At 46.5% G+C, this 18,537-nt stretch overlaps 1 protein-coding gene and 1 long non-coding RNA gene across 6 annotated transcripts in view; one reads left to right on the forward strand and one right to left on the reverse strand.

Moving 5' to 3' along the window:
• Atpsckmt (ATP synthase c subunit lysine N-methyltransferase) overlaps positions 1–18,537 on the reverse strand; it is a 269,273-nt gene that overhangs the window by 186,507 nt on the left and 64,229 nt on the right. Inside the window, exon 5 of one of the 3 annotated variants that reach the window (XM_010612122.3) lies at positions 15,785–15,884. The exons of 1 other annotated variant lie outside the window; for it this stretch is intronic. In XM_010612122.3, the coding sequence (XP_010610424.1) occupies positions 15,837–15,884 (48 nt within the window). In that variant the 3' untranslated portion in view covers positions 15,785–15,836. Of the gene's footprint in view, positions 1–15,784; positions 15,885–18,537 lie in introns of those variants that run through there. One more of the 3 variants, XM_033756450.1, reaches the window with a different exon arrangement.
• Positions 7,558–17,898, forward strand: LOC104853890. Of its 3 annotated transcripts, none has more exons than XR_777898.1 (3): positions 7,558–8,426; positions 14,171–14,331; positions 17,832–17,898. It is a non-coding gene; the product is annotated as an uncharacterized LOC104853890 (long non-coding RNA). The 3 variants fall into 3 exon arrangements; XR_777908.1 differs by lacking the exon at positions 17,832–17,898 and adding an exon at positions 17,737–17,801; XR_002024976.1 differs by lacking the exon at positions 17,832–17,898 and adding an exon at positions 16,307–16,696.

An 18,537-nucleotide genomic window follows, 5' to 3' on the forward strand; every position in this document is an offset into this window, starting at 1 on the left:
CTTTAATAAATGGTGTTGGAAAAACTGGATCTCAACCTGCAAAAGATTAAAACTAGACCCTTATCTGTCACCATGCACTAAATTAAAATCCAAGTGAATTAAAGATCTAAATATAAAAAACAAAAACACTAAGCTTGCTGGAAGATGTTAGGCAGAACTCTGGAAGACATTGGCATAGGAAAAGACTTCAAGAACAAATCCTCAGTAGCACGGGAACTAGCAGAAGGAATCAACAACTGTGATCTCATCTTATTAAAAAGCTTCTGCACTACAAAAGAAACCATCAACAAAACTAAGAGACAACTTACAATGTGGGAAAAACTTTTTAGCAGCTGCTCCTCAAAGGACTATTATCTAAAATATATAAAGAACTCAAAACAACCAGCTCCCCCAAATATAAAGACCCAATTCTAAAATGGGCATCTGAAATGAACAGACATTTCTCAGACAAAGAAATAAAAGCAGCAAGTAAATATATGAAAAAATGCTCCACATCACTGGTCATTCAAGAGATGCAGATGAAAACAACACTGAGATTTCACCTCACCCCACAAAGAATGGCTGCTATCAAGAAATCACACGACAACAAATGTTGGCACGGTTGTGGGGAGAAAGGAGCCCTTCTCCGTTGTTGGTGGGAGTGCAGACTGGTGCAACCACTATGGAAGTCAATATGGAGATACCTCAAAGAACTAGGATTAGAGGTTCCATTTGACCCAGCCATCCCTCTGCTGGGTATCTTTCCAAAAGAATTAAAAGAATCATATCACAGTGATATATGCACACCCATGTTCATAGCAGCACAGTTTGTAATAGGTAAAACTTGGAAATAGCCCATTTGCCCATCAGTTCGAAACTGGATAAAGAAGATGTGATTTTTCTATAAAATGGAATACTACTCAGCCATAAAGAATGAGAAAGTAGATTCATTCATAGGTAAATGGGTACATTTTGAGGATATACTCCTAAGTGTAATAAATAATTCACACATATGCAAATACCGAATAGTTTCTCTGGTGTGAAAAACTAAAATAGTATTCAAGATCCTAATGGGACAATTAGCAAAGTGAAATAAGAAGAAAAGGACCAAAGGTGTAGGGACAGTGAGAAGGATAGGGAAAGAGGAATAAGGGAAAATGAAAAAAATATGAGAAAATGTAAAAATGGAATTAAAGTATTTAAAGGTGGGGAGGGGAGGAGGGAGTGGAGGGAGGGTGGGGACAAGGGGAAAAAGTGAGAACCAAGACCTGTCATGTAGAAGTACAAGATCCCAATAATGAATGCAACTGTACTGTGTACCCAGAATGTACCAATCAATTCAATTTTTTAAAAAAAGAGAGACATGAATCAGTTAGAAGGATGTTTTTCATCTCCAGATGTGCCTGGGGATGTGCCTCGTTGGTGGCTACTATTTTTTGTTGTATTGTCCCCAGTGGAGAGAGAATCTGGAGATGGAGCATTAGAAATGATGAGGTTTTCTTCACTACTTCATGCATAGTTAATTTCCTATAAATTTTTCTATGTATTTAAAAAGAATGTGTGTTTGCAGTTGAATGAGAGTTTAATTTTTCAAACCCTTCATATCCTTATTAATTATTCTTCTCTTTCCTATATCAGTTTCAAGAAGCATACTCATTTCCTGGGGTGCCCATAATGCATGACTACAAACTTGTTGGCTTAAAAGAACAAATCCATTTTTTCACAGTCCTAAAGGCCAGAAATCCAAAATCGGGGTGTCCTCAGGGAAAGCCTTCCTCAGTGTGCATCTTCTCTGGTTTGGAGGGTTTCCCATCCTCCCCTCGGTGGCTCCTGGCCATGTTACCCCGATCTCCACAGGGCCTTCTGTCTGCCAGAACACTTATGGCCAGTCTGGGAAACCCAAGATGATCTGATCACAGTTTTCTCCAATTAATCACCATCCGCAAAGACGCTTCTTTCCAAGCCAGGTGTTGCGTTATATCCAGGGATTAAGACCGGAAATGTCCCTGCGGTTTTAGCTTAGTGGTTCTGCCACCTGCCTCACAAGCTCAAGGTCCTGAGTTCGATCCCCAGTACCACAAAAAAAAAAAAAAAAAAAGGACCAGAAATGTCTTCCAGGTCACCCTCAGTCTCACATCAAGAAGGATGTGTTACAATCTCCCCCAGATTGTCATTTTCCCCATGTAACTCACAGAACCATGTCATTCACATCTCTGAGGTGTATTCGTGGTGCATCGTGGTTCCTCAGTGCGTCCTCACCCAGATGAATAGGAACTGCCTGTCTCTGTCCTCCCTAATGCTTTTCATCATGAGTTACCATTACCTGAATGTGTGAAGATTGCTCTGTTCTCTTTTTTATTAATTTTTAAATTTTCTGAGTCATTCTGTTTCAGGTTGATTTTATTTCAGTTTTACACCATCACAATTCATATATTTGGGCTTATTCTGCCATCCCAGCATGTTGTTTTCCTCCCCTCTGTCCCTGCTGTCCTCAGATATGGGGATTTTGTTTCCTGTCTTCCCCAAGTCTGACTCCTGTTTGCTCCCTGCACAGGCGAAGCCTCGGCCTCAGGTGCTTTCAAGTTCAGTGTCAATGTCCAGGGAGGTTTTGATCCTCTGCCCAAAGCTCACACTGCCTGTGTCCTGTTGGAGACCAGGTGCTTGAAGTTCTGTTCCCATTTTTGCAAGGAACTAAACTCTCACAGCACAGGAAAGAAGCCCCTTGCTCAGAAGGTACTTCAAGCAAACTTGTCATTTTAAAATGCATCTGGCTCTTTTGTCCCATTGTGTTAAAAACACAAGGGACAGAGTGACATAGGGGACCAATGTGCTCGGGGAGGATGGGACCCCAGAGATGCAGGGGCGTTCGCAGCCTGCAGTATTTCTTGGCCACCCTCAGCTCACTTTAGGGGGCAGCTTCTGAGCTAGTAAAATGCGACAAAGGACAGAGCACAGTGAATAAATAAAGAAGACAGGAATGGAAGAAGGACGCACGGCCAAGATGGTTGCAGATAAAGCTGGGTGTGAGGAGGAGAAGGAATTCATAACCCAGAGAATACACTTAGCAGGGCCTTTCTCCTATCGCCAGGGTGGCTGTTAAAATTATCTGGGTTGAAGTAAAAGGCTGCTCTGTCCCGGTCATTACTCGTGCTTCTGTTAAAGGCACCAAGTCCAGCACCCGAGACGGGAACTGAACTATTCATTTACGGGAGCCTCGCTTACAACCGCTGCTTCTGAGCCCAGATCCTTGGCTCTGGGGGACTCTGCGTGACCTTCACTGAGTGCTGGGATAAAATCTCAGCAAGGCCGAGGGCCTCTGTGAGCCGGGGTAAAGGACACTGGGCCCCATGTCCTGGGCTGCACGAGGAGGGTGGAGAGGGTGTGAAGAGGAGGAAGAGCCCGGGAGGGACGGGGAGAGGCTCCAGTCCCCGCCTGTCATCCAGGTCCCTTCTTGGGGCCAGCGACCCTGGCCATGGGGCAAAGGGAGCCCACCTGTGCTTCACTCAGGGACCCCGAAGCACGGAGGGACGGAAGCACCGCACAGCGCTCACACTGTCTCTGTCCCGACCTCCTCATTCCTTCTGCACGCCCACACCTTCCTGTCCCTCCACGGCCACTGGTGAAGTCGGGCCCCACGTGCTCTCTAGCTGCTCCAGTGCCCTCGTTTTCCTCCTGGCCTGCATGCTGGGAAAAGCCATCTCCCTCCTGCCCCAGGTCTGGGGCCCTGGAGTGGTCACTTGTCCTTTGAGGCCCCTGCCTGCAGAGCCTGGGCCTCCGGAGGAGCCCCTACCATGCAGACACAGTCTGGGTTGGACCTGGGCCCCCTCGAGGACTCTGGGAGAGCAGAGGCCTCACTCTGGCCAGGCATGGGAGCCGAGCTGTCGTGGTCACTGTGGGCCCAGCAGGTAGGAGGCCCAGCTGGCCCTTACCAGCCTGCCGAGGTGAGTGGGTGTCCGCTCCCCAGGCTGCACAGAGCCAGGCCTGGGTCCCTGAGTCACCACGTGGACCTGGCCCCCCACCCAGGAGCACCTTCACGGAACTTCACTGGCCCAGGGGAGAAGAGGGGATAAAAGGAATAAAGACGCTATGAGTCTGTGTACCAGTTTCCCACAGACAAAGCAATCAGCACATGCTGCAAAACTGCACTCACAAAAATAAAAACCACAAAGCTGGTGTCCACGGGGTCAAGGCACTCACAGCCGGGATGTGATCTAAGATCTACGAGCCCACAGCCAGCAGACACCGAGGCTCACCTGTCTCTCTGTTCCCCAGATCCAGCTGCTGGCCAGCCAGGACCTCTGTCCAGTCCTGAACTATGGGCTCCGGGCCCAACCTGAACCCTGAGGCTCTTGGTGAGGGATGAATCTGCCTGCAGGCCCCCAGAGCGGCTGCCTAATCCACTTTCTGCTCCTGTAGCAAAGCACCCCAGGCCAGGTGACTGTGAAGGAAAGCAGTGGCCCGCAGCCCTGAAGGAGCTTGCTTTTCTAACTCCCGACTCACACAGCCACAGCCCGATCTGTGCAGACCAACACCTCTCCAAGGAGCAGGGCTTGGCCTCCCATCTGCCACAGGCTGACAGGCGAGTAAAATTAGGATCATAAAAATAAAATCAATAATAATTAATGAAGTCCTAGAATAGCTCAAAGGAGAAGGATACGCAAAACACAAGCCGAAGTGCTGTATCATGAGCTTGACACATGCACGATTCCACTATCCAATGGCTGTAAACGATCTGCTCTCTCTTCACTTCTCCCCTCACTGCAGAAAAGAAGCAGCAATCAGAGCCACCCAGCTCAGTGTATTCAAGGCCTCCTAGCCACACAGCGGTTCCCTGTGACTGATTAGAAGGCACCCTTTCTTCAAAACTTTCCTCTATCGTAAGTCACCCTGCCAGCCTGATCTTTGTCCGAACAAGTCAGTTTACTGCCATCTGCTGGAAACGTAAAATACACAAATCTGCAGCACCTGTAATGCCAGGGCCGCCGTTGTGCAACGCACAACCTGAACAACTGTACAGAGCAGCTCTGAGCACTGATGGTAAAGCCACACAGTACAGACCAGTGAGGTCCAAATGGGTGGGAGGTGGGGGGCTCAGGGTGGACCTGATGGTGCTGGTGTGAAGTCTTCTTTTTTTTTTTTTCTTTTTTTTTGGTACCGGGAATTGAACTTGGGTCCTTGCACATGAATTCTTATTTTACCTGCTGAAGAAGAAAAAGAATTGAACAGCAAGGAATAAGCAGGGCTTCCTCCGCAGGGGGACAAACCCCTCCTCTGACAAAGGCTTCCCTCTGGGAGACTGTGGGAGGGTGGTGTGCCGGCCTGCGTTGCACCCCAGCTGCCCCCATGGCCTGCACAAGTCCCAAAAGGTCCCGCAAGCAAGCGCTTCAGCGTCCACGGTGGAAAGCAGAGGTGCTCGGGGCCTGTCCTGCTCATGGGCGCCCCCTGCGGGCAGGTCCTGGCCACAGCGAGTCCAGGCCCCGGTCCTACAGTCACCAAGATTCCCCGAGACCCAGGCCTCCACCAGGCCATGGGCACCCGGCGTAGTGATGTCCTCTCTCCTGGCACCCACGGGCCACGCGGCTGCCCCCTCTCCTCCGAAGACGTCATGCCGCTGCCATGCGCTGTGGTTGTCCTCCTTCCTGCTCTCCTCCTGTGTTGCTCTCCTGACCTGGGTTGCTGTTTTGTGTTGTTGTTTTTGTGATGCTGGAGCTCAAACCCAGGACCCAACACATGCTAGGCAAGCACTCTGCCGCTGGGCTCCTTTTTCCTTTACATCAGCTTTATTTGTTTCTATCTGTTTTGGGTGCATAGTAGAATCGGGCAGACAGTACAGAATTCCACCGTGACACCCACCCGTACACACAGCCTTCCCCACTCAACACCCCGTGTTAATGTTTTCTAAATCTTCTCTTTCATTTTTGCAAAGGACAAGAACTCAATCCCGAGTTGAGTTCTTCCTAAATGGATGAGAACTGAGGGCAACAGCAGAGCCTCTGGTGGCTGGAACCCCTCTCAGGCGGCTGTCTCCGCTGACAGTTGGGTCCTCAGGCAGCTGAGCATTGGGCAAGGAAAACCTCAGCCTCATCTCTGAATGATGCAGGCAGCTGCCTGCAAAGCAACCGGCCCACGTTTTTACAGAAACCCTTCTGAGTCAGTGCGTTTGCATGAGTCAGCCCTCCGTCCTGAGGTCCTAAGGATGAGAGGGGCCTCCTTGCTCCTCACCCACCCCAGGGCTCTCCTGATCAACCCTGAAGTAGCAGACCTCTTAGACGTGAGGCCATCGGTGTCACAGTGCTCTCGGGAAGACACAGCTGGAAGGCGTGCTACTCTGCCTGTGCCCTCCGAACCCTACATTCCCCCTGGGCAGAGGAGAGTCTGCAGTGCAGAAGACGTGGCTCTGTGGTCACTGTCAGCCACTTTCCTCCGGCCGGGACAACACCTGTGATACACGGACACTTCAATTAGGAGATATTTATTTGGCTCATGGTTACGGCCCATGACCCGCTGGCTCCCAAGTAGAGATGAGACGGCGGAGAGGCTCAGTGGAGGAAAAGATGCCCAGACCACAGCCGCCAAAAAGCAGGGAGAAGGGAGGAGCTGGGGACAAGAATGTGCCGGCCAGGCCTTGCTGAGTGGCCTCCTCTAGCTGGCCCCACCTCCTCATGGTGCCTGCCGCTACTGAACTCAATGGGTGAATCCACTGTTGAGTGTGGCATCCTGAGATCCAACCACCTTCCAAACCCATGGGAAGAGGCAACATTCTAGACCTAAAGTATCACAGGTGAGTGACCCCCTTCGAGGGGCTCCCTGGCACCTGAGGTCCCCAGACAGCACGGAAGCTGACGGAGTGCCCAGAGGGATGGCGTGACAGGCTGGGAGCCACAGGGCAGGGCCATCTGTCCTGTCAAGGGGAAGCAGGACCCCAGAGCCATGGTGTTAGGAGCATGGTGCTGTCCTGGAAGGGCCCTTGCAGGAAACGTAATGAAGAGATGGTGCCCAGACCCAAACCGCTAGAGATGGTGGCCACAGGGGAGGCAGAACCCCCACATACCCTGATCAGAGAGTAAACACACACGTATCTCTTGTCCGCCCATTATTCTGAGTCTCTGCTGATAAATCCCCACGCCTCCCAGGGGCCTATGCACGTTCTGTAACAGACCTCTTAGCAGGGACAGGGGTCGGAGAAAAGGTGCACCACAGCCTTGGGGAGACCCTGGTGGGCAATCACAGCGCTGCTGCCCACCAGGCAGAGGGAGAAGAAGGAACAGATGCAGACATGAACTCTGTGAGAAGCCAAGAAGGGCATCAGAGGAGAAAGGGAGAAAAGAGACATGAGACCATTAAAAAAAATAAAGACTTGATGAGATTCACATTTCAGAATAGCCACAGCAGGCCCTCTGTCTTCTGTGTTGGATGAGAGAAGAAATTCAGCTCTCTGCCATGACGGAAACTAGATACATGGAGATTTAAGAAGTATACCCATGGCCAGGACATTTTCTTTCCCAGTAATATTCCGCAAACATAACCCACGTAACCAATAGAGACATTAATATAGGTTTAAGCAACTGTATCTCCTGGGCAGATCCTTAAATTCCTTTAATTTTACATTAGGATATAAAATCGCTCATTCTAATGGGTTGGTAAATGCATAGACCTTCGGAAGTCCCATTGATGAAAACACAGCGCAGGCGGCGGGAAATATACTATTATTTCTGCCCTGGCTGTATTTCCATTCCCTAATAACAATAATGAACTTGAAGCACCCCATTTGCATACAGATGGGTCTCGTCTCTTGCTTTACGGCAGCTATGCAGTTAAGCCTGTCACCGATGTGCACTTCCCAGCCTCCAAACACAATTTAAAGACCGCTTCACGGAGAGGCGAATTACAGCCATGTGTTTAAGCATTAGGGCTGTGGCTTTTCTAAAGACTGCTGGCACCATCGCCAAGTTCCACCGCGTGTTAGAGTCCGTCACAAGTTCCGAGCTGCTACAGCTCATGGACTGTGGCTGTCCTTCAAATGTCGCACCGTCCCCACCGGTGTCATCCCAGCTCCTGGGGCGGGTTACTGCCGCCCACTCCACTTCCCGGCCGTGACGCGGCTCCTTCCTTCCTTCCCTCCCCCTCCTCACTCCTGCGCCATGCGTCATGCCCGGCACCTGCACCAGCAGAGTCCCGAGCTGCTTTGCCGCCAGCGGAAGCTCAGTCAGCCTCAGCCAACTGGTGGGCAGGAGGAGACCGTGCGAACCAGCCTTGAGGGGCCCTGAGGGAGCACCGCGGGAGGCCCGCCCGCACAGGGGCTTCGAGAACGTGTGTTCACCGAGGAAACAGCGGGTCGGGGGTTGGGAAGGCACCAAAGCAGAGGCACAGATCTGCTGACCCACAGCCTTCTCCGGAAGGGCCAGGTGAGAGGCGACAGCGGGCGGGCGGAACGGCGAGCGGCCCAGGTGAGAAGCATCCTTTGTGCTCACGGTTCACCCTGCAGGAAACAGGGCCCTGGGCTCGGAGGCCCCAGGCCTGGCCATCGGCTGTTGCTGCGGTGGTCGTTTTCGCTGTCAGAGGTTGGGATGGTCCGGTGTGGGTTCCGTGGGCCCACCGTGGGGGACGATGGTGACAGGGGTAACAGAGGCAGAAAACAGACCCCAGAGACTGGCCGGAAGAGGGAGGACAGAGCAAACGCTGGCTCTGAGGACCCGGAAGAAGGGGCTCACCAGGGGCTAAGATTCAGAGATATAAAAGACAACAACAATGTAGGGGATGATTCAGATGTGGACACGAGTCCCTGACATCACGGGAGAGGGATCCACGGCCGCACAGAGGCAGCGGTGGGCACCAGGGCAGAGCTGGCCTGGGTCCGAGGGAAGGAGCTGTGATGACACGCGGAGCGGGGTCCTGCCAAGCCAAGGCCCCACGGGGAGATGGAGTCAGGACCGTGAGGCTGACCGGGAGCCCTGTCAAACGCAGTGGTGTGCTGCTGCGGAGGGCTGGGCGCGGGAAGGGCCTGCATCTGGGGAGGTCAGGACGAGCGGCAGGTGGAGGAGAGAGAAGAGCTGGGGCCTGCGTCAAGCCAGAGGGAGGATCCGAGGCTCCCTGGATCGGGTTGGTAAAGATGAGAGTGGCTGAAAAGACGCCGGCAAGATGGGCGCCCAAGGGTGGTGGAGCTCGGTGTGGGAGGAAGGGCCAGCTGCAGGGGCTCCCACCGCCCTCCAGGGGTTCGGTGTTCTCCCCACCCAACACCCTCCAGGCTCCTCCTCCCTCCGGAGCCGCAGCGCCCCCACCGCGTGATGGGGCCACCTCCGCCTGCCCGACTGCATCCCCTACCCTCAGGGTTGGCAGCACAGCCCAGCGAGCGGTGGGTGTGTCTGTCTCCTTCCCTAGGAGTCCCCTGTCTGCGCCTGCAAACTCTTGAAAATGCTCTGCGAGGACCGAGCCGTTCTCTGCACCCGACATGAGCCACGGTCTGCATGCCTACCTGCGCGTCTAATCTTTATCGAGGGCCCAGTCCTCAGCCCCACAGAGGCGCTGGCATCGTCATCTCCACTGCACAGATGAGGAGACAGAGCCTTGAGGAATACAGAAACTTGTCCAAGCCTGTGCAACTACCCAGCCAAAGCCACGCACAGCCACCTGCCCAAGGGCCACACATGACCTGCATTTCTCTCTGTTTAATCAATCTGTGAATCATTTACCGCTGTGCTATGAAAAAATGTGGATTAGAATAATCCAAAAAAGGGCTGGGGATTTAGATCAGTGGTTCCACCATCTGCCTCGCAAGCTCAAGGTCCCGAGTTCAACCCCCAGTACCAAAACAAAAACAAAAACAAAAACAAAAAAAAGGAATGAAAATAATAAGGTATCTTTTTTTGGATTTTTTTTTTTTTGTACTAGATATCAAACTCAGGACCTTACACTTGCAAGGCAAGCTCATTTACACTGAGCTAAATCCCCAACAATACCTCATTATTTTAAGGAACAAGTATTTTGAGGCAAGATCTTCAAGACTTTTGTCTGAAAAGTCTCATGCAGCTGAGCATGGTGGCATACACCTATAATTCCAGCATCTGGGAGGCTGAGGCAGGAGAATCTACATGAGTTCAAGGCCAAGCTAAATTACATAGCAAGATGTGTCTCAAAAGGAAAAAAATCATTTAATATATTTTACATTATGGGCATCCGAAATGAACAGACATTTCTCAGACACAGAAGTAAAAGCAGCAAGTAAATATATGAAAAAATGCTCCACATCACTGGTCATTCAAGAGCTGCAGATGAAAACAACACTGAGATTACACCTCACCCCCACAAAGAATGGCTGCTATCAAGAGAGCACACAATAACAAATGTTGGCGGGGTTGTGGGGAGAAAGGAACCCTTCTCCATTGTTGGTGGGAGTGCAGACTGGTGCAACCACTGTGGAAATCAATATGGAGATACCTCAAAGAGCTGGGACTAGAGGTTCCATTTGACCCAGCCATCCCTCTGCTGGGTATCTTTCCAAAAGAATTAAAATAATCATATCACAGTGATATATGTGCAACAATGTTTACAGCGGCACAGTTTGTAATAGCTAAAACTTGGAAACAGCCCATCTGCCCATCAGTTGGAAACTGGATAAAGAAGATGTGGTTTTTCTATAAAATGGAATACTATTCAGCCATAAAGAATGAGAAAATAGATTCATTCATAGGAAAATGGATACATATTGAAGATATACTCCTAAGTGAAATAAATAAGTCACACATATATAAATACCAAATAGTTTCTCTGGTGTGAATAAACTGTAATAATACATAAGAACCTAATAAGATTACTGACATTGAAAAATGAGAAGAAAGGAGCTAAAGGTGCAGGGAAGGTGGGATGGGTAGGGGAAGGGTAATAAGGGAAAAGAAAAAAATGTGAGATAATGAAAAGATGGAAATAAAGTGTTTGTAGATGGGGAGGGGAGGAGGGGGTGAAGGGAGGACAGGGACAAGGGGGAAAAATGAGAACCAAGGCCTGTCATGTAAAGGTACAAGATCCCAATAATGAATGTAACTGTACTGTATACCTACAATGTACCAATCAACTCAATTAAAGCTGAAAATATATTTTTTTTACATTCCAGCTTTCCCCTGAGTTATTGTGCCCCCTTGCAGCAAATATTATTAAAAGGTTATTATTATATGTAATTAAGTTGTGAATGATTTAAAAAGTCAATTGAAGAGTTTTCTATGTGTAAAGCAATAGATTTCCTTAAAACATGAAAATGCTGTTAGTTAAACTTGCAAAAATTAGACTAGGAAACAGGTTTGGGGTTTTATTAAGATAATTTATTTTCTTCTGCTGTTAGACTTGCTTATTTTCAAAACATTAGTTTTAAGAGTTAAGGTCTATTTCAATGTTGACTTGTTCTAAAATGTTAGACTTGCTTATTTTCAAAACACTAGTTTTAAGAGTTAAGGTCTATTTCAATGTTGACTTGTTCTAAAATGTTTTCAATAATCAGTTTATAACTGGTTGAATGAACAACCGTTGCCTTAGGTTATGCGTCTGGGACTAGAGATGTGTGTCTATCCAAGGACAAAATAAGCCCCAGGTCTGAGCTGTGTCTAATGTTTAAAAGTTTACAGAGTTAAAATTACAAAGAGTTTAATGCATGCAGTCACCAAGAAGTGTTTGTGTGTGTGTGTGTGTGTGTGTGTGTGTGCAACATGCAGCGCATCTAAATCATAAGCATTTAACAATGATCACTGCTGTCCATGTTTGGTACAATTCAGTCCTGCCATTTAAAATTTAATCTACATCTGTTGTCTAGGACAAAATAAGCACTTTGTTATTGTATAAGTGAGATACACTTGTACATTAGGTAATCAGTCCTTTGTGGTCATTAACACTATTTCTTAAACTTGTGGGAGAGCTAAAGGTGTCCTTTGACTCCTGTCCGAGCTGTTACATTATTAAGCTTGTTAAGGAATCTTAATTCCACCTTAATAGTACAAACTAAGCTAATATGTGTAAAAGATTCTTATGGAGCTGTGATGCTAGTTATTGCTAACTTCCCGTGTTCCCCAAGTATACAAACCTGCAAAAGTGCAAAACCTAGGAGAACACCTTACCATATTGATGTCCTTAAATAATATGGTTTATAAGATAGACTTTTTCAGGCTTAGGTGTATGTGCTCCTGATTGTACCATGATAGACGCCTAAACACCATGAAGCCCAGGCCATATGACTCTAATGATTTAAAATGGGCCATTAGTCATCTATAAATAAGTGCATGCTACGTAGATACTTTGTGTTTTAAAAATACCAAATTTCAGTGACAATTAATTTGTGTAATTAAATATTTTATAATTGGGTACAAGTAACCTATTAGGTTATTTTATACTAAAATGAAAGTTTCAATGTAATTTTAGCAAGAATAGAACTTAATGGTCTTGGCATAATGTCATCACACTTGCCATCCAAAAAATACTGTGTTTGTTCTGGTTGTTTTTATTTTGCTTTTTTTCTTGCAAAACTTTATAACTGTTCTCGTGGATACTCTGCAGGAATAGGACTTCTCAAAGTCAACCTAAGCAATATGTTAAGGTGATAAGCCAACAATTACAAGATACTGACTCCTGATTCTGTTTTTTTGTTTTGTTTTGCTTTGTTTTTTTGGTGTTGTTTTTTGGTTTTTGTTTGTTTGTGTTTTGGTACCAGGGATCAAGCTCAGGCCTTTGGGCTTGCAAGGCAGGCAGTGGAACCACAGAGCTAAATTCCCATCCCCTGACTCCTGATTCTAATGGAAGGCTATGATCAGCAGAAGTGGTAGCTGTTATCTAGTCATCCTTTATATTTCAAAGTACCCCAAATCCAAAGAGGATCATAACTGAGGGCTAAGACCAATTGCTACCACCTTCAGACCAGTGTAACTGACTTGCAGTGTTCAGCACCTGGCTCTTGAAAGCTAAAGCTAGGAGTGAAAGGGCTAAGAGGACAACCAATATTTTGGCCCTTGCCCCCAAGGTAATCCACAGCTCAGGGCCTGAGGAGACTCCTCCGAAAGGGACCCACAGCTCCCGTGAGTCTCCCACCCTCCCCAGAAAGTATGGTCAGACCCCAAGAGGGCGGGAGTCACTCAGTGTGCATTCTGCATGAAGGAGAGTCACTGGCCCTCAGGGAAATCCTCCATGCTGCCCAGAGAAGACATACAGTCAAGCAAGACCATGGCTCATTGGCAATGACAAATCTTTCCATCTGGTGAAGAAAAAAAATCAAGGGAATTAAGAGGACCCTTACATGGCCCCAAGAGTTAACCCTGAAGAGCCTCACCAGCTCTTGATGAGTGTAAGTGTATGTGTGTGTGCGTGTATGTGTATAAACAGATGTATTTTGGTTAATGTGGGTCTTACTTTGACTTGATTTAAACACACAGCAGCACAAGTATAACCACAAAAGTGGAATGATTTATAGTCATATAAAAATAGAGAAAGCTGGGCTAGATAAGGAGGGGGTTCTAAACGCGGCACCAGCCTCTCCTGGCTGTCTTCAGCTGCACCACAACATTTCAGACTACAGCCACGAGGGGCTGTGACTCCTAGTACTTCCAAAAACACATTTTTCAGACACTATTAGCATTATTGCCATTATGTTATTGTAATGTACTGTCATGTGACCTCAGGTAAAGATTTGGCTTCTTCTATGAGTACCTATGACAGACAAATGGAAATATTAATATTCTACACAGTAAGCTTTGCTACTTTTGTGGTATGAACTAACTTTCTGTTCTCTGCTTCAGGTATGTTTACATTGCCTAGACATGGTCACTACAAAAGGTCTTCAGGTCTATGAAAAAAAGCCCTGTCCAAGTTTAGAACCCCAGAGTTAATGCCCCAGTGATCACAAAAGCATAGATATCTTTATTTGGTTATTCTGTGACCATGGTTATGATTAAAATAAGAGGACCCTGGGCCTCTTATTGACAATAAGGAGGAGTCTGCATGCTTCACCTGTAGTACTTGAGTTAAAATCTGGACAAGAGGAAGCAAATAATGAGATAAAAGGCTTATGCCAAGTTCTGCCTAATTTTGTCCGACTTCTACAACTTTTGGACACACTATTCATCAATACTCTACTTTTAATTTTTAGCCCCTGCTTATTTAGCATGGTTATAAAATGAAGCTTAAGTGTAATAACTCGCTAATGTTCTTTCCTCTTTCCCAGGCTACTGACAGATGACTGTTCATCAAATGACAAAGCCATCTTCCTGTGCCTCCTCTAGCTCAGTCACAGGAGGGTTCCGACCCAGGACTAGGCAGGGTCAGCACCCCAACCCCGGCCTGAGGCAGCCAGAACAAGACAGACCTTCAGCCCCTCTCCATCTGGTAAGAATAAGCAATCAAAGTGTCAGAGAGGAGAGAGAATGAGGGAGGAGAAAAATGAGGACTGCAGGAAGGAGAAAGGGGAAGTCATCCTGTCTGAATTGTCCTTTAAAGAAGGCTGTGACTTCAGGACACAAGGTTGCCATGGTTATCTACAGCTACGTTCCCTATGTTGGTTTATGCTTCTTTTCTTCCATCACACCCAAAATCCCTTCAAGATACCAAAAGTCCATAAATTAGCTTAGTTGATAAAGAAAAAGGCAGAAACCAGATCTTAAAGAGTTCAAAGAATGTGTTTAGGCCAAACTTTTTATTTTTTGGTACCAGGACTCGAACTTAAGGCCTTGCACTTACCAGGCAAGTTCTGTGCCACTGAGCTACATCCAGCCCCTGGATCACCCATCTTAAAAAATAAAAATAATAGGCTGGACCTTGCCCTTCTCCTTTAAAATACCATTCTTATTTCTTTCTTTGGGTGGACCATTCTTATTTCCTATAAACTAAGACCAAGCCAGAGGTATAGAGTCACAAATTCCACAAATTTCCACTGACAAAAACATAAATGTCCCCAGCTCCAAACAGCAATGCACCTCTCTCAAGGGCCCACACTGTTTCCGCAAATGTAACTTAAAATGCTGCCCAATAAATCCCGTTATGCCTCTTTCAAAAATGTACTTTACACACATCTCCTTGATTGCATTCTTTTCAAACCCTGTGCCATTCAGATGGCTCCCCAGCACACCCCCAAACGAGTGAGCTGATGAGCCCAAACTGCACAGTGGTCTTCAGCTTTCATGCAACACAGTGTAGGAGCTAAGTGTCCTGGTGGCAGAGTTTGTCTCCTTGGTATAAAAGCTATCTCTCAGCAACCTTGGGCAAGCTCTGTAACCTCTCTGGCCCACATTTCCTCATCTGTCCAATGATCATCGCCCCCTCACTGGATACACATCAGACGACCTGGGCCCAAGACTGGCGCAGATTGAACACTCCATCACTACCAGCTGCTATGATACTACTCTATGTCCAAAGACACTGTTGGGATATTTTATTTGAATTTTAAAATGGGATATAAGATTGTCTTTGCACAGTTCTATTCAAGAAACTCTTGGGGGGATTGTAAATTATATAGTAAAATAGAGCCGTGTGCTGGCTTGGGATGACCAGCCCAGCTTCCTGCCTGCTCTTGAAGAAGTGGCCGTTGGGCCTCTGGGCCACTGCCTGTAGCCCTGACGCATGGCTAAAAGACAGGCAAGCTCAGAACTAAATTCAGACAATCTCACCATTCTCCAAACAGTGCACCAGCTTCATGAAATACTTTAAAATCAATAAAAATGTATTTGGCAGCAGGAGGTGATTATTCATACATTATCTGAAAACAATAAAGCAAACTATACCTTCCACTGCATCCTCAGAATCATAAATACTCCAGGTGAGCATCCATTTTTGGCTGACTTACCCCTTTTCTCTCTTTTTGCTCCAGTTGTTAGTTTCAGAGGGTCAGAGAGAGTTCAGTTGTAGAGAGAAAGTACTAACTGCTGAATGGCTCTGTCAGGCTCCTGTATTTAAGGAGACAGAATTGCATATTACAAAAAAATGATTGTTCAGCTACCTTTTCATTAACAGTTTGTCTAAAAGGAGACAGACTTAACTGCTTCTATTGAAGCTGGGAAGCAACAAATTGAATGTGTTCCATAAGGGTTATGTCATACTTCAGATATATGGTGAGCTACAAACACCAAGATTACGCATTTAGAAATAGTAGTGGGTTCACTATTGTTTGGTCGAGGTTTAATTGAACAGCCATAAATACTACTGAAAAAGGAACGTGTTCTATCTCTGCACAATCTCAAGTGAAATACTGGAGTAATTTTCTTTTATATATATATATGTTTGGTCCCTGACACATTAAAGAAATATCCCTTTGGGGGACCTGTCCTAAAGGTTAGTAAGGAAACGTCAGCTATGAAATGCATCCCAGGTTGGCTTCTTGCAATGACTTTCCATGTTGGAGCAGAGAAGACATCGAAGGTTGGCAGAGACCCTGGAGGAGGCCGGGTGAATGCAGAAGGCTCTTCACTACCTGCGCCAAGACCGAGGTCCTGGGCAAACAGGGCAGCTCAGCCTGGTTCTCCATCTACCCACACAGCAGGCTCAGTCCCTCCACATCCCAACCCCATATGCTCTAAGTTGAACACTTTGCCTTTTTTAATGCACTGAATGACAGCACTGACTTTAGATTCTTCCAGAAGGCCCTGTGTCAGAGCTGGATTGTCACAGCTTCTGTGGTCAACAAGTCCACAACAGGGAAAGGCCCTGGAGCCCCAGCCATGGGTCAAGGGTCTAGGTTTATTTCACTGTGTCCTGAGAAGCCCACCCCTGCTCTGTCATGACAAATAACTCATTAGCGTTCACTGGGTATAAAGGTCATGTGTTCAATGCCAAACTTGTGTGTCTGATTTACTTCACCTAGTGCTATGACCTCAAGGTGCATCCATTTGTTGGGCTGGGGATATAACTCAGTGGTACCACTGCCTTCCTGGCAAGGTCCTGAGTGCAATCTCCGGTAAAAAAAAAAAAAAAAAGAAAAGAAAAGAAAAGAAAGAAAGAAAGAAAAAGGTGCATCCATTTGTTGAGCCTTCTTCATAGAAGAATAGTACTCTGCTGTGTGTAAAAATTGTATTTTTGTGATCCATTCATCTGCTGATGGACATATAGGTCTCTTTTACACTTGATCTTAGCCAAAAGACCGAGAAGCAATCATATAGGCCTCTTTTAAGATTTAGCTGTTTTTCCTTTTTTCCCTTTGAGAAGCAAGCCCTGTCATGTAAAGGTACAAGATCCCAATAATGAATGTAACTGTACTGTCTACCTAATATGTACCAATAAGCTCAATGAAAAAAAAAAGATTTAGCTGTTATCAATTGCACTGCTATAAACATGGGTATGCCTGGATCACTGTAATATGACATCTATAACTCTTTTGGGAAGATATCTAGAAGGGGAATAGCTGGGTCAAACAAAATTTCTAGTTTTAGTTTTTGAGGAATCTCCCTACTGATTCCCATAGCAGTTGCACTAGTTTATATCAGTACCAACAATGGAGCAGGGTTCCTTTTGCCCACAGCTTCACTGTGACTATGGTTAAAGCTGTAATAAAAGACATCAAGCAGCTGTTCTTGGCACTTTTAAACTCAGTGCCCCATTCTATAACAAATGTTTTGTAACTATTCCCTTATTAAGCCTTGAACTATAATTCATGTAAACTAAAACAATACCTATTTGAGTGCCTACTATCAAACATACAGAAAATAACAAGTGTTGGCTGTCTATGGCCAAATCAACCTGAATGTGCCTAATCTGACCAGAAAAGAATGTGGACAAATTAGAACCACTGCCTGTTACTTTCAGGAATGTCAAATGAGCCATTGCCATGGAAAAAAGAAGACATTTCCATCAGATATTTAAAATACAACTACCACCTGATCCAGTGATCTCACTTCCAGGTCCAGGTGCAAAGGAAGTCAAAGTGGGATCGCAAAGACTATTTGCCCACTGGAGTTAACAGCAGCACTACTCACCATGACCAGCAGGTGGGAGCAGCCCAAATGCCCATGGATGAATGAAAAGATCAATAAAATGTGATGTATATGTAGAATGAAATATTATTCAGCCTTAAAAAGAAGATGAATCCTGCCATATACTACAACACGGGTGAACCTTCAGAATATGCTCAGTGAAATAAGCCACTCCAACAAGACGAATACTGTATGAGCCAAGCAGTCAGATTCATAGTCAGAGAACAGAATGATGGTGGCCAGGACTTAGGGTTGAGAGGTTGTGGGGAGTAGTTTAACAGGTACAGAGTTTCAAATTTGCAAGATGAAACAGTTCTGGAGATCCATTTAACAGCAATATATATAATATATACTTAATACTACTATATTGTAATGATTAAGATGGTAAACAAAAAAAAATCAAACACAAACATAGTTTTTAATGCACACAATGCCTTCACTGCGGTAAAAGGGAGGGAAAGAGCACTTGCAGGGTGAGGTACATCTACTTCAACACGGACTTGCCCAGACAACCCAACCCTGGAGCACATGATGCAGCAGCCGATGTGTCCTGCTGTCCTCAGAACCTTCCAGAACATGAAAGCCACAGCGACAGACAGGGGGGTGAGGGGGTGCATTCCACCTCCCCCACCGC

The sequence above is a fragment of the Fukomys damarensis genome, unplaced genomic scaffold, assembly GCF_012274545.1.
Source record: "Fukomys damarensis isolate Sample0158 unplaced genomic scaffold, DMR_v1.0_HiC HiC_scaffold_1, whole genome shotgun sequence".
Taxonomy (NCBI): Eukaryota; Metazoa; Chordata; class Mammalia; order Rodentia; family Bathyergidae; genus Fukomys; species Fukomys damarensis.